At 40.7% G+C, this 14,866-nt stretch overlaps 1 protein-coding gene across 2 annotated transcripts in view; it reads left to right on the forward strand.

Annotated features, from left to right (window-relative positions):
- The window catches only part of ATAD2B (ATPase family AAA domain containing 2B), a 138,734-nt gene extending 127,098 nt beyond the window's left edge, over nt 1–11,636 (forward strand). For both annotated transcript variants that reach the window (XM_014601590.3, XM_019481442.2), the window contains exons 26-28: nt 3,310–3,437; nt 5,787–5,915; nt 8,186–11,636. In XM_014601590.3, the coding sequence (XP_014457076.1) occupies nt 3,310–3,437; nt 5,787–5,915; nt 8,186–8,227 (299 nt within the window). In that variant the 3' untranslated portion in view covers nt 8,228–11,636. The remainder of the gene's footprint in view (nt 1–3,309; nt 3,438–5,786; nt 5,916–8,185) is intronic.
- The last annotated feature ends 3,230 nt before the right edge of the window (nt 11,637–14,866 follow it).

The following is a 14,866-nucleotide window of genomic DNA, read 5'->3' on the forward strand; positions in this document are numbered from 1 at the left end:
TTCCTTGCCTTTGTGCCACAGTGTCCCACACCTCCTTACCAGTACCTGTGCCGACCTGTGCTTCACCCAGAGGGATGGGTCAGCACAAATCCTGGCAAGAAGGTATGGGGCAGTGAGGGAGGCAGGGAATCACCTAGCAAAGGGAGCACATAGCCCAATCAGCTGTAGTGGGACATGTTCCTCTACAGCTGATACTCTTTGGTTTGACCATCCCAAAGCATTTTGTGTAGTGTTTTTTTTTTTTTTAAGTAAATTATTTCCATGGCTTAAGTGAGGACTGACACAGTTCCATATTTTCCTATTCCTGGACTAGTCGTTTGAAATTTCCCAATGAAAAAATGTCACTATAGAGAATTGCATCTGTGCTTGCACAAAGGAAAGGAAGAGGAGACAGATGAATGCTCATTTGTCTGCTGCTCATTGCAGCAGTGGGGGTGATGCTCTAATCACCCAGCAGGAGGGGATTGCAGTTGGCATTTTCACTTTGTTGTTCCTGTCATCTCTCCTAGGATGGATCCTGTTCAGGAATGTGGGTACAGTTCTCTTCCAGGTTGTGAAAGAGCCAAGTGAAGGAGGAAACTTGAAATGAGGCAGAGAGCTGAGTTAACAGTAGTGTGACTTCGGAACTAAATTGCTCCTTGTTCCTAGAGCTTGTTAAAAGCTTTGGAGAACCATGGAAGTGGCACATAGGTAGAGTGTCCATAAAGAAAACTGGGACACCTCCCTCCTCCCCAGCTTCCCCCCTTTCCCATCAACGATGCTGCTGCAGATAGAGGCAGGCAGGATGTGGGCGCAGTCTGGTGGGGAGGTGGAGCTGCCTGGCTCGCCATGCTGCTCTGCTTTTCCACTAGACTGTGCCCCACACCCAGGACTCATTTTAATTATCCCCAACCATCTGGGGACAGTCTTGAAAATCCGGGACAGTCCTGGCCAAACCAGAATGTGTGGTCACCCTACACATAAGGCCCTGGAGGGAGAAGAGAATTTTATCCCTTGTCTCTGGTTCCAGGAATTGTAGTACCTTGAGTGCCCTGAATGTAGGGGCTTTTGGGGAACTTTAGGGAAAAGAAATGCTAAATTAAACTAAGAGATTTGCACTTTGGTATGAACTTGAGAGGTTCCTCATCCTGCATGTTCTCATATGGGCCTCCCTTCTATAAATCGCCTTTGGACATTTGCTGGGAGTGCTTGGGCATTTCTTCAGGGGGTGAAGACAGAATGCATCCTCAAAGTAGGCACTCTCAAAAGTCTTGAAATACAGTGTAATACAGTTGTATGAACACAGGTAATTTAGAATGGTTAAAAGCTGCAGCAAAGGTTTCTTTAAAGTACTGTTCAATTCTGGTATCAGCTGGGGACTTTAGGAACGTGTACTATACGTTTGGTGTGTAGTTATGAAATCTTGCTCTGTCCATCAGAAATCTGTGATAGGAGTAAGTGGGTTGATTGGTCATCTCGGGCTACAAGGGGACAATGGAACACATAAGGAGTATTCAGTCTGGAATCCTGCCTCAGAAGTTTAAAAGTTAAAAGAACGTTAATACTGACGGAGAAATTCACTGAACTTTTCAAGCTCAGGGTGTTTTGACTTTTATCAGTAAAGCTATATGCTGCTTTGTTGTGGATGAATAGCATCCTCCTGTAATAAGTGATGGTTGCCAGCAAACAGGAAACTATCATTATAGAATTGAACCCACCTAGGACACAAGCAGCTATTAGGCTGTTGTTTCAAGCAGTGGGGACCCTAGCATTATTTCTTACATAGCCAACCAAAGAGGCAATAATGAACCCAAAGATAAGAAGTTACATCTGATGATAGACTATCTGGACCTTAATATTTAATGTTGCTGTCACAGTAGCATTGCTGATAGAAATTGCAAAGCCTAGGGTATTGCTCAGTTGTTAGTTTGAGCTTATTAATTACAATGCTTTATTTGTTTATCATTTAATAAAATTAACAAAGCCATTGCTTTCTTTCACATAATGAATTTGCCTGAGTTGGACATGCAGCCTGAATAAGTCAGTAGTTGCCATATCAGTATGCCATCTACCCAGCAGTGAATCCTCTTAACACTTGTTTAAAATGGAACCAAGTAAAAATGAAAGACAAGAGGATCTAAGATCTTTTAACAGGGACACCACCTCCCAGGGAAATGAATAACGAACTGAACTGATCCAGTGAGCCCGTTGCTGAGTGGCATGAGAAATAGAACCAAGCCATGTCGGAGTCAGTTCTGCTAAAGTAATTCTCTTTGTCAGTTTGATCTTGTCAAATGGAGTTGATCTGTCCAGTGACACTAGCAGTTAAAGATCCTGAATTAGTGTTAATCTCTGTAGTATGAGTACTTAACAGGTATGAGTTAAAACATTTTAAATTAAACTACAGTTTAATTAAAACTAATCAACAGTTTATAAACAATTTTTCCAGCTGTTTTTGGTAAAGATGCACCTGAGAACCTAGACAGTAATTTTGAAAAATCGCTCACTACTACTTCCACAAAAGAAGCATTGCTTATGTTTGGGAATTGGGCATGTTAAATCTCTTCTGGCTTTAACCTTTTTTTTTTTAATTCTGGGGTTCAAAATTTTGCTAGAATAAAGAAATTAGTCACACAAACATTAATCCCTCTGGAGGCCCTTAAGAAAGTGTTGTTGGCTCTAAAGACAGTCCTGTCATCCAGTCCTACATGGAAAAAGGACGCTATATCACAGGACCTAAAAGGTGTAAAATGTATTGGAGGTAGAAGTGGTGAACAAAAAATAGTGGAATTAGACCTATGGCAGTTACAGTAGCTGGAAACTTGATTGCCTGGGGTTTGGCAAAATCACCTTGGAGACGAGAAAGTCCTTTTTCAATTAAATACTGGAATTACACTTCGGAATATGGTGAATTATCTATCAGTTTAAGTTTTTAAAGTCAAGATTAAGTCTTTTGATATACTGTAGGTTAACCAGAAGTTATGGGCTAGCTACAGGTTTTACTGGCCAGTTAGACTCTTCGGACTGCACGTCTGTAATGGCTCCTTCTGCTTTAAAGTGACCATAAGGAAGTTTCTAGGTGTTGATAAGCCACATAACTGATGCTGATGAATCCATGCTTTCTGGGTCTATCAGTAGTAATACAAACACACTTCTGAATTTGAATGCCTAGACAACACGGCGCTTGAATAATAGAAAATGCTATGAGGTGTTTGTTGCGTGACTTTGTTTCATCTCATTTGAAGGTATAGAGATTTTTCTTGTCTAATGGTAACATAATTTTCTGCCATCTGTCTTTGATATGGTGGTATTTTTTTGTCCAAACTGCAGGTGCATCCAAAGGTAAGAAGTCTAGAAAAGTCACTCTGGAGCAGCCAAAATCTGCAAGTCTGGAGCAGGTTCCAGAGGAACCATTGGATCCTGCACCCCCAGTAATTGTTGACCACGGCAGATTAAAGGTAATGAGATTGAGAACTACATTATTTACCCATCCTACTGCTTTTCAGAATGCCACATCCAATGCAGAATGTTGACTGTGGAAATTATATTTGTTAGCATTATTTTTAAGGTGCCTTTTGTCAGCAATTTTTATTTATATAAATACAAGTTAATAGTATGGTTAAACTCTTATTGATATTGGTCATTTTTTAATAATTTAATAACATCCACTACTTCTATTGCTGTTTGTGCAGCTACTAATATGTATCATTAGGGGTGTGACAAGTGCTCTGGTTCTGTTAAATGCCAAGTGAATGAAGGGTATACTTTGCCTTCCATAACCTTTATACAAACGCTCAGTAAAAGAAACCTGTAGGATTCAAACACAAACTGATGAGAATTACTGCTTTCCTGGTCATAGCTCTGGTCTAACCCCAGAGTACAGAATTGTGTTTTAATTAGTGGGAAACTGTGAGGGAACACAGAATTTGCCCCTCCAGAGTACCTGAGAAAGCAGGTAGTCTTGCAGTGAATATAGAATTTTGTAAAGGAGTGCCAGGGACCTTGTTGGAAACATTACTGACTATTAAAACTGAAAGGAATCCTTGAAATTGACTTTCCTTCATATAATCAACCTCCAAAATTTCCCCTCCAAAATTGGGGTGTGCGTCTTAAGTGGAAAAGCTGATTTCTAAACTGGGATGATAGCATGGGAACTCTTTATTGGCTGCTGTGTGTTCTGCTTCTCTCTTGGCAATAGAGGAGGGGCAGAGTGTACTTTTCAGCATCAGAGCTATAATTTTTACCCTTACACAGGTGCAACCAAAAAACCGAGTAGCCAAAAGCTGATGCCAGCTTGGCAGCAGATAAGAGGGTTTACAATTATCATTTTTGGCTGAGCAGTGGTACTGAAGTGTACTCTGCCCTTGCAACTAGGTCTTGGTCATTGTTGGCACTGGATTCACGACTTGGTTCTGATACCTTGTTCTGGGTGAACCCAAGCCCTCAGACTGACCATGACGACTCTGTTCAATAATAGGCAAATTTTATTGATACTCTTATCTGCTATCAGTGTGTAATGTAGGCAAAGCAAACAAAATAACCCCCCTCCCCGATCCTACTTATCTACTAGTTCCAGGGTTTCACAGAGGTCCACCTGGTCAGTCCATGAATGCCAGATGGTACACCTGGCCAGTACATGTATGCCATTCTTTGGTTCTTTGCTTGAATGTCAGATGTCATCAGTCTTGGTGGGCATCGGCCCTTGACCTCCCCCTCTGATGGGGTGGGTGAGACAGCTCGGTGGTGTGCCATCCGCCCGTGGTGTGCCATCCGCCCATTGTGGCCTTGCTGCTGTCCCTGCTGCTGCTTTGGAAGTCCCTCCTTTTGTATTCTTTCTCTCCTAATGACTTTTCATTTCCAGGTACTGTTGATTGGTTTCCCTGTGTTCATCATACTGTCCACGTTCTCTTCTGTCAGCATAATTCTTTTGTTTTCACAAACTCAGCACACGCATACATCTTAATTTGGTCATTTATTGGTGTCTTAATTTAGGCACCCCAGGACTCCGAATTTGGTCGGTCCACCAAACCAGAAATCCCAAGGGCTTTGTAGCTGGTCAGCCAGCATCGGGCTGCATGGCAGGGACTCTGCCACATGTTTAGTTTAAGACGCGATGGAAACAACCACAAAATTCTTACATGATTTGTGGATTAATTTTGTGGATTAGCTTGTTGCACATTTTGTCATGCCATTAATTATCTGAACATGTGACCAGGTTACTATTTAAGACTCAATTAACTGGTTAATCACGTCTTATGTGTAACATCTGCCAGGGGTTTTAGTCATGGACCAAGTTGTGCTAACTATTGTACAGGCTTGGAATGAAAAGATGCTCCTTATCCCCTGAACTTAGTTTACAAAAGGACACAGATGGGAGAGTAGAAAGAAATGATAGCGTGATAGCAGAGACCTCAGCACACCACTTGGGTAAAGCTTTTCATATTTAGGTAGGCATCACTTTGAAGGAAAAAAATGAACAACTTTGTAGATGTGTATAGGTAGCGTCTTCCTGGTAAGAACATGCATTCATTATTTTATCAATGATATACAATTTATATACTGAAATAAAAGTATGTGTGGAACACCTATTTACAGTTGTTTGGTTTGATGACTGATTACAACAATGATATTACTTGCATGCTAAATCACATTTTTGTTTGTAAAGTAAAATATCTTTCTAGCACACTTCTGTTTTATTCCTGAACAGTGATAAACTGTAATAAAATCTCAAATGGATTTCAAGAATGATTACATGTTAATCTTGATTCCTTAATTTACATGTATATGTATTTTTTTTATTTCAACAGAATCTACTTGATCTGTTGGTTAAGAAAAGTGACAACCTTACTGTTGACCAACTCGAGAGGTTGTACTCGCTTCTTAGTCAATGCATCTACCGGCATCGTAAGGATTATGACAAATCACAACTTGTAGAGGTAAAGCACTGTGGCTCCTCTAACTTCTCACCTGAGTTTTACTAAACACTTATTAAAGTGTTTCGCAATGGCTAACTAGTAACTAGTACACATCTGAAGCCCTCTTTGAGAACTGTATTTACTAACAATAAAAAGAACCCTAGAACAGGAATGATATAAAAATCACTGGGGTCATTAGTTTCTGAGATGACCCTTTGCTCCTCTCTCTCTTCTGCAAAAGAACAAACCCAACCATGGGTATCTTTCTACTTTTCTTATTGCATTCTCTAAGTTAGCATTTAAAGGATACAAATGACAGAAGCCATAAGATTCATATTTTAAGGCTGGTAACAACTAAACTCCTTATGAGCGTAGAAGAGAGAGGACAAAGAGCTAACAGTGAGAAAACGTGTGCTGGTGAACTAAGAATGTGGCTGAGAGGCAGGAGCTTTCAAGTGGTTACTTTGGCTCTTTCCTAACTATTGTGAAGGTCTCTTACTTTATTTTCCCTTCTGTCAGGGTTGGTCCTGGGGTCAGTTTTGTTCAATATCTTCATTAAGATCTGGAAGATGGGATGGATTGCACCCTCAGCAAGTTTGTGGATGACATCAAGCTGGGGGGTTTAGGAGGTACACTGGGCTAGGATTCAGTGACCTAGATAAATTGGAATGGACCAAAAGAAATCTCATGAGGTTCAACAAAGACAAGTGCAAAGTCCTGCACTTAGGACAGAACAATCCTATGCAGTGGTACAGCTAGGGGACCAACTCTCTAAGCAGTAGCTCTGCAGAAAAGGACTTGGGGGTTACAGTGGACAATAAGATAGATATGAATCAGCATTGTGCCTTTGTTGCCAAGAAGGCTAAGAGAATACTGGGCTGCATTAGTAGGAGCGTTGCCAGCAGATCAAGAGAATTGGCCACGTTTGCAGTACTGTGTCCAGTTTTGGGTCCCCCACTATAGAAAGGTTGTGGACAAATTGGAGAGAGTTCAGAGGAGGGCAGTGAAAATGGTTCAGGGGCTGGGGGACATGACTTCTGAGAAGAGGCTGAGGGACCTAGGTTTATTTAGTCTGCAGAAGGGACGATTGAGGGAGGGATTTGGTAGTAGACTTTAACTACCTGAAGGGTGATTCAGGACAGAGTTGAACTGTTCTCAGTGGTGACAGATGACAGAACAAGGAGCAGTGGTCTCAAGTTGCAGCAAGGGAGCTTTAGGTTGGATATTAGGAAAATCTTTCTCACTAGGAGGGTAGTGAAGCACTGGAACAGGTTACCCAGAGAGGTGGTAGAATCTCCATCCTTGGAGGTTTTAAAGACCTGGCTAGACGAAGCCTTGTCTGGGATGATCTAGATGGGGATGGTCCTGCTTTGAGCTGGAGGTTGGACTAGATCAGTGTTCTCCAACCTTTTTATGGTGAAGATCATTTTTTGTAAGTAAAGGGTACCCGAGGATCTGCGCCGCACAGTTCACAGCATTGCCCTCCCAGTGCAGCCAAAGCTCCTGCCTGGAGCCCTGACCTGGAATCTGCTGATGGCATCAGCTCTGGACACAGGAAGGCGCTTCTGCTGCTTCAGGTCAGTTTCAGCTTCAGCTTTGGACGCTGCTGGAAGGTTGCGTGTTGGGCTCTGGATCCTGCTGACTGCTTCCACAACTGATGCCATTGCTCGCTCGCTGCAGCAGATGTCCCTGTCTGGGTCCACTGCCGATGCCATTTGTGAACTACAGCTCCAGCCAGGTTCTGTGGGGAGGAATGGAGGGAAGGGGAGATGGAGGGGGAAAGAGATGGATGTGGCCCTCAACAGGTCACCAGAACTCATTAAGTGGCCATCCAGCTGAAATAATTGCCCACCCCTGGGCTAGGGTGACTATGGAATACCAGTTTGTGTGGCCAGTTATACCTAAGGGAGAGATCTTGCCTAATATCTGGCCTCTCTTGACTCTTCAGCCTAAATGACTTTAAGCAGGTGTTGTGCATTGGTGCAAGCCCAGAGTCCAGCTGCTTCTTGATCCATAGTGAGATGCTTTGACTGCATCCCTTTCTGATACCAACGGGATGCATCAGTTGCAGATATGACCTGGATCTTCACATAACTCATTTGAGAGTTTTTACTTAAGCACCTGTTTATTTCATCTTGCCAGCAAATGGCAACAGACACACGTGTCTGTTTTCTCATAAAATTTTTGTTCAGGCTCCAAAAAGAAAAAGCACTGTAGATAGGATTGTGTAACAGTAACTACCTTCATTTCTCCTTACCTGTGTATAATTTAACATCTTGTGTCTCTTTCAGGAGATGGAAAGAACAGTTCATGTGTTTGAAACATTCCTGTGAACTCAAGATGGGTGGGTTTATCCTCTCTCAAACTGCTCCAGGGAGAGCAGTCCTCTGAGCCATTCAATTTCCATTTGCACCAAGTACGTGCAGAGCCTTAGTCTTAAGTGCTCTCTCTCTTCCTTTCTCTCTTTCTGTTGAATTTGGTGCTATTGTCTCAGGTACCTGAAACCAACCAGCCTACAAGAACCAAACGGAACTTCATATAGTTGTATCGGTATAAATAAAGAATACAACACCACATCTTGGAGATTTTTGGTGCTACAGAAACTGTTCTCATTTCTGCTCTTGTTCTCTCTACATGCATTGTCTTTTGGGAAACTTCAAACAGTGGAGGAGACAAACAAAAACAAGAAAACTGGATAGAGCAGATAAAACAATGATGAACTTTTTTAAACAGGCAACATTTTTTTTCCAGTTTTTTTTCTTGTCAGTTTTTTCTCTTGTTCTCTGGGGTAATGGACAGAAACCTGTTTTAACGATGGCAATGATGCATTGTGGTAGATAGCTTGAGTAACTGGATGTACATTAATTTGAAGATGAGGCTCTCTAGAACTGCCTTTAATGTGCCTTTTTAGTCAATTGAGAAAGATAAGGCTATTCGGATGGTTGGGATTATAGTGGATGACAGTTAGAAAGCTGTCTTCAGAGAGAAAAGCTCCAAATAGATGAAATGTATTCCCTTGTCATTGAATGGCAACTAGTATTATGGTTCTAACATTGCCTGTCTTACTCTACAGAACTAAACTAAGACACACTAAAAAAGCCACATATTTTACCAAAATGGTGAAATTCTTTTATTCCATCAGTGTATTTGTTTTTGAAGCAAATTACACAGTGGAAATTTCCTGTGTTGATAAAATGAAGAGCAGAAAATACTGTTTGAAGGGGGCTGTTCTCTTACTTTTTTTTTTTTTTCCCCATCGCTCTATTTATTTGTTGTCCATTTTCTTAGAAATAAAAGAAGTTTAATTCTGGCAGGTCTCTTTCTCAATTCCGTGTTAATTAAAGCTTGGACTTGCTGAATGGATGTAAAAGGGAGAGGTGGTTACTCAGAAAATCTGGAGTCCTTGTTCACTTTAAGGACAACCTAACTAGGCTCCCACAACTCAGTCCGTGTATAGCAGTATTAATGTTGGGGGGAAAAGGTGAAAGATGAACCTCTGAATTGGTCTGTGCCGACTGCAGTTCTCTGGATCTGAATTGCGTAGTTCAGAACCTTTCCTTTCTGGAAATCGGGGAGAGACCGTCTAGGCAGTTTCAAGAGGCAAAATATGTTGCAGTAAAAAGTCTTTATCACAAGCTCAATGTTAAAATATTCCCCGGGCTGATTTCTATCAGGCAAGTTAGTGGAAAATGTTGTAGAAAGGCTGTCTGGTGTTACTATGTTTTACCATTCATTATAACTGTTATATGTAGCTGCAGGAATGTCTTTCCAAAATATGCAACACAATGTGATTTGTTTTTAATTAGAGAAAACAGTCTTGGACTACTGCAGAGATACTGAGCTACCTCAGCTTTTTGTATTTTAGTTACCAACAGTGTTTACGGAGGACTGTAATCACTCTGCTACCGTTTACATGCTGAAGCTAAGGTACTTGTCTCCACGTCTATGGCTATTAGTAGTATGCCACTGCAGAAAAACAAACTTGGGCTACTGCAGTAATCCAAAGTGCTTCTTTATATTTTATGTTTAAGCATCATAATTCTAACTTGACCTTCTTCTCCCCCTAAATGCCACTTGGTTTCTTAATATGTAATAGGCGAAAAAACAAGTCTTAGTATGCATCTAGTTACACTACTCTAAATGCAACCCGTGTAGAGACACTGTATTTTTTAGGTGGGAAAGTGCGATTAAAAATAATAGAAAACACATTTTAAACAAGAGGTTCTTTGATCTCAGATTTTGATTATGGGGATTTTTTTCATGTTTTCTTTAGTATTTATTACCATCATACCTGTTTAAAATATTTTGCTCTCTGGTGCATTAAAAGCATTTTGTATTTTGATGAAAATTGTTACAAACGTAAAGATTTGATTAAATAAAATGTAGCAGATTTTTTGTAGCAAGCTTCTGATAAAAGGGTTTTTTGCAAGTCTCAGGTTCTTGCTGCAGCATTTTTTTAAAATATTTATTCCAGTTTCACTTGCATAAAAAAATTTTTGTTCAAGTAGCAGCAGCACTTGTGAAAGATAAAACTGCATACATTTTTAACAGGTTGCAAAGTTTGTTTGAATTTAAACCATTGAGATTTTAGTCATCAGTGAGTGCGACAAGCAAATTTAAGCTCATGCCTAGCATTAAAATGGTTCTAAAAGGTCAGGTTCTTTTTGGAAAAAACAACCTTTAGTCAGTAATATTGATTTGAAAACTGAAAGAGGCACCTTTACTAATCAAGGAGCTGCCACTTTAACAGTTGAGGTCTTTTGGAAAGAATTAGCCAATTTAAGTATGTTTTAGTGGACAACTTGGGTAAAACTATATACTCACTTTTTCTGGCCCAAATAACCACACTTCATCAGGTGTTTTTTTTTCCTTTACAGATGTCTGATGGTTATAGAGTTAAAGCAGCTGTTAATCTATCCATGTGGTCTAAACTTGTTTACTCTTGTATGATTCTTAATTTTTTTTGCCATCTAGTATTGGCAAGAATTTGTACAAATTGACCTCTGTTCCTTGTTTCCTGTTGTGAAAATTGCAAATAAACTCCTGTGCAAGGCCTTGTTGTCGGGTCAATAAAGTATGGCTCAGCCAGACCGAAGTAAGCTTCTCTGTGGGGCAGAGGTGTTGGAGATAGTAGAACTGTTCTTGGGTGAAGTAGATGGCTGTGGAGTTAATTGTATTTGCAAGCTTGAATTTCACCTGTGATTATTTTTTGTTTGGTGTCCTATGTATTGTTACTTGATTTTTTTTTTCATATGCCAACAATGTATTTATAGGATTACTGTTTTTTGTAATATCTTGTCTTCCCATTTTTTGATTAAGTTGATGGGTCAGTGCTGGCTTTTCCTTCAGTAGCTTGAATGGCAGGTCCTGCAGCTGATAGTCATTATTTTATTTTATTTTTTTGTAATCACAACATAAGCTTGAATTTGGGCTTGTACTTGCATCTTTTATATCTTGTACATTGGGTTATTTAGACATCGGGGAATCCTATTGTTTGGTTTTATTCATGTGCGTCTACTTTGTGGATTGAGTAGACTTCCTTCATCAACTATGGTATATTTTGGATTCTATAGTTTTATTCAGAATTGTGTTTAAATTGATATTTTGCATTTTGACTTCCTTTTACATTAGTTTGAAGTAAGTTATTTAATTTTTTTTTGAACTTCTGGAAATTTTTGAACATTTTACTGTAATTTGTAATATAACTGCTGTGAAATACTTGAATAAAGATGACAAGAAAAACATGGTTTTACTACCAGTAAGATGTTGTTGCATTTACATGAAATGATCATCTCTTAGCTAATTCCAGCCTTTTTAGGAATGGACCTCACTCATGTTGCAGTAGACACATTATAACTCTTGGATCTCACGGCTTGGTGCTTTAGTTGGTATCTTTGCTTTTAGTGTTTGTCCATTAAAGCAAAACATCTACTTCTAATTTCAGCTAAAGATGTGAAAGTTGCATTGCGTTAATAATGAAATAACCCGATGAAAAAAGTCTCTCTGCTTTAGGAAGTGTTCTGTGTTAAACTGGAGGAAAATGACCAGTGGCGCTTGCAGTTTTATCAGCATCAAATAAGACTGTAGTTTTCCTGTTGTGTGGAATAAGTATGTCTTTATCTAAATTATTTTCATGGCTTTGGATTGCTTTAGTCCGGGGATGTCAAACTTGTCTGTTAGATGAATGAATGAGTTAGATGGTTGCATGTCATTTTCTTGGGACAGATACAAACACTGTATCCTGGATTCCAGTGCTGTGATTCTCATGATTGGCTGATTGTTCAGATTAAGCACAGGCAGCCCTGGGTCTGGGACATGTTGCACATGCAATTTAAGGTGCAATGCAGACTAAACACAGTTGGTCCACATTTAAACAGATTTAATATGGAACATCCTTTTGGCTAGTTTGCTATTTTACTGCACTATAAATGGCCTGAATATGTAGCTTGTTACAATTTATCATGCAGTAAGTGTAACATTGGTCAGGACCCTTTGTAGAGTCTGATCAAGTTCAAAATCAGTTCAAGATCAGTGTCAGAACTGCCATCTATTTGACCGGCCAAGCACTTACTTCCATGAACCTGCTGGTGTGCATCGAATATCGTAAAGCAAGTCCCATGTGTACAGGATCAGATTAAGGTAATTTGGATCCCTGGTTGTTACTATGAGGGGCCTGGCATCACTCCCCTTGGGTTTACTGGGGCTGCCATAGAACAATGACACTCTATGATCAAGCGGATATAGTACATCGGGGGGCAAGGCTTCACAGGGTTGTATATGAACTTCTCGTGAACAAATTGGAGAAATGTGGGCTGGACAAAACTACTGTCAGGATAGACAGCTGGCTCAGTAGCTTCAAGCAAAGGGTAGTTATAAATGGATTAATGTTAGAATGGCAGGAGGTTTCAAGTGGAGTCCCACAGGGGTCTGCACCCAGTGCTGTTCATTGTGTGGTGTTAATTATTTGGATGATGGTGTAAAAAGCTTCTTGAGTAAATTTGCAGATGGCAGTAAACTGGGAAGGATTGCAAACATGTTGGTGGACAGGAGTTCAATTCAGAAGGATCTCAACAGATTGGAAAGCTTGGCTGGAGCTAACAGGATGAAGCTGATAAATGCAATGTGCTTTAATTCAGGAAGAATCATAAATACAAATACAAAACAGGTGACACCTGGTTGGATGGCAGTGCTGCTGAGAAGGATTTGGGAGTCTTGGTAGATTCAAGAAGAATGTGGAGGGTGATGAAGCTGCAGAAAAGGTGAATACAGTTTTGGGATGCATCAAGAGAAGCACTAAGTGGTGCACCCAGGAGAGGTGATGGTGCCTCTCTATTCAACACAGGTTAGGCCTCATCTAGATTATTATGTGCAGTTTTGGACTCCACATTGAAAAAAGGACATGGAGAAGTTAAGGAGGGCCAAGTGGTGGGTGAGAAATATGATAAAGGGCTTGGAAAACAAGTCATATGAGGAGAGGTTGAAGGAAATGGGCATGTTCAGACTCCATCACTTGAGATGTTCAATAAGAGGTTGGACAGCTGGTGGTCAGGGATGATCTAGATGTAGCTATACCTAGGTTTTCTGTGGCTGTTTCCCATGCTTCTGGGCTTTGCGGCTTGCCACATGGGCCTGGGAGGGAATTTGCTCCTCCTCCCTCCCTGCTGCTACATGGCAGAGTTTTTTTTTTTTTTAAAGTCTTCCTCAGAGGTGTTGGGTGTTGGCTGCAGCCAGAGCTGGGGACTGACTGGGGTGTGCCAGTGCTCCTGCTGGGACTTAAACTTAGAGGGTCACGTCTAGAGGATCTTGCCCCTCTGCTCAGGGTCAGACCAAGCACCATATTTATGGTCAGGAAGGAATTTTATCCCATAGTCCTATTGGTATGGGCTGTGGGGGTTTTTACCTTCCTCTGTAGTGGGGACATGGCCCTCCTCCTGGGATCTATAGAGTGTATTTTAACAACCTTTGTAGCTGCAGGATGTTGGCCACCACAGTCCCTCTATTTTACCCATGCAAGTTAGGGTGTTTTGTCTGTGTTGTGTTGGGGTTGATTCTCCGGTTTTGCTTAGAGGTTAGACAGTCGATTTGCAGTGTGTTTAGATGGGGATGATCCTGTCTCCTTCCAGCCCTAGTTCTCTATGACTCTTTGGCAGTCCTCCACAGAAAGGGGGCCTTAATATTTAATCATCAGAGCAGGAGGGTGGAGGAACATGTTTGGAAGGCTCCAGTAATGGCCCCCTTACCTCCAAGCCCCAGTTTGATGCTGCTAGCTACACACTTCCTTCCCTGGTTTCCAGGAGCAGCCTTTCCATGTGAAGTTGAATGGAGCAATTTGGGCCTTTTGGTTCTATTGTTGTAAGTTGTCTGCAGATTAAGGTTGGCCTGGGTTATACCATGTGCACACGTGTGTAAACTGAGTTCTGTGTGTGTGTGTGTGTGTGTGTGTGTGTGTGTGTGAGAGAGAGCTAGAACAAGATGTTAATAAACCAGTGATGCCAAATACCTCAGTTTATTTTTTCCTTAAAAAATGTTTAAAAGAAATCCTCAATGTAATATGTCATTATGGCTATATAATTAAAATGTAAAAAAAATAAATAAATCAGGAACTGAAAAATTTAAAGTTTGAATAGCTGTTAATCCAGCCATGTTCCATTTCTGTATGAATAATTTATTTTTCTTAAACTTAAGCTTACTATACAGGGGCTCACTTAAGCGGGCACCTGCCAGGAAATGTATTTCAATTAAACCCAATGACAGCGAATGAGACTGTCTGCGGCTAAATGCCACTTACACTGGGGCATATCTGATTAACGCTTCACCAGATGGTATGTTAATAATAGGGACTTTTTAGGGCTATTTTTCAAGTGCTGAAGTTGCTAAGAAAAAATGAAAAAGCAGCTTTCTTGCTTAAGTAGGATGGTCGTTTAACTGCTGCAGCATCCCAGGAAAGAGACAGCTACTGCACCACTTAGTTA

This window comes from Alligator mississippiensis, chromosome 1, assembly GCF_030867095.1.
Source record: "Alligator mississippiensis isolate rAllMis1 chromosome 1, rAllMis1, whole genome shotgun sequence".
NCBI classification, from domain to species: domain Eukaryota; kingdom Metazoa; phylum Chordata; order Crocodylia; family Alligatoridae; genus Alligator; species Alligator mississippiensis.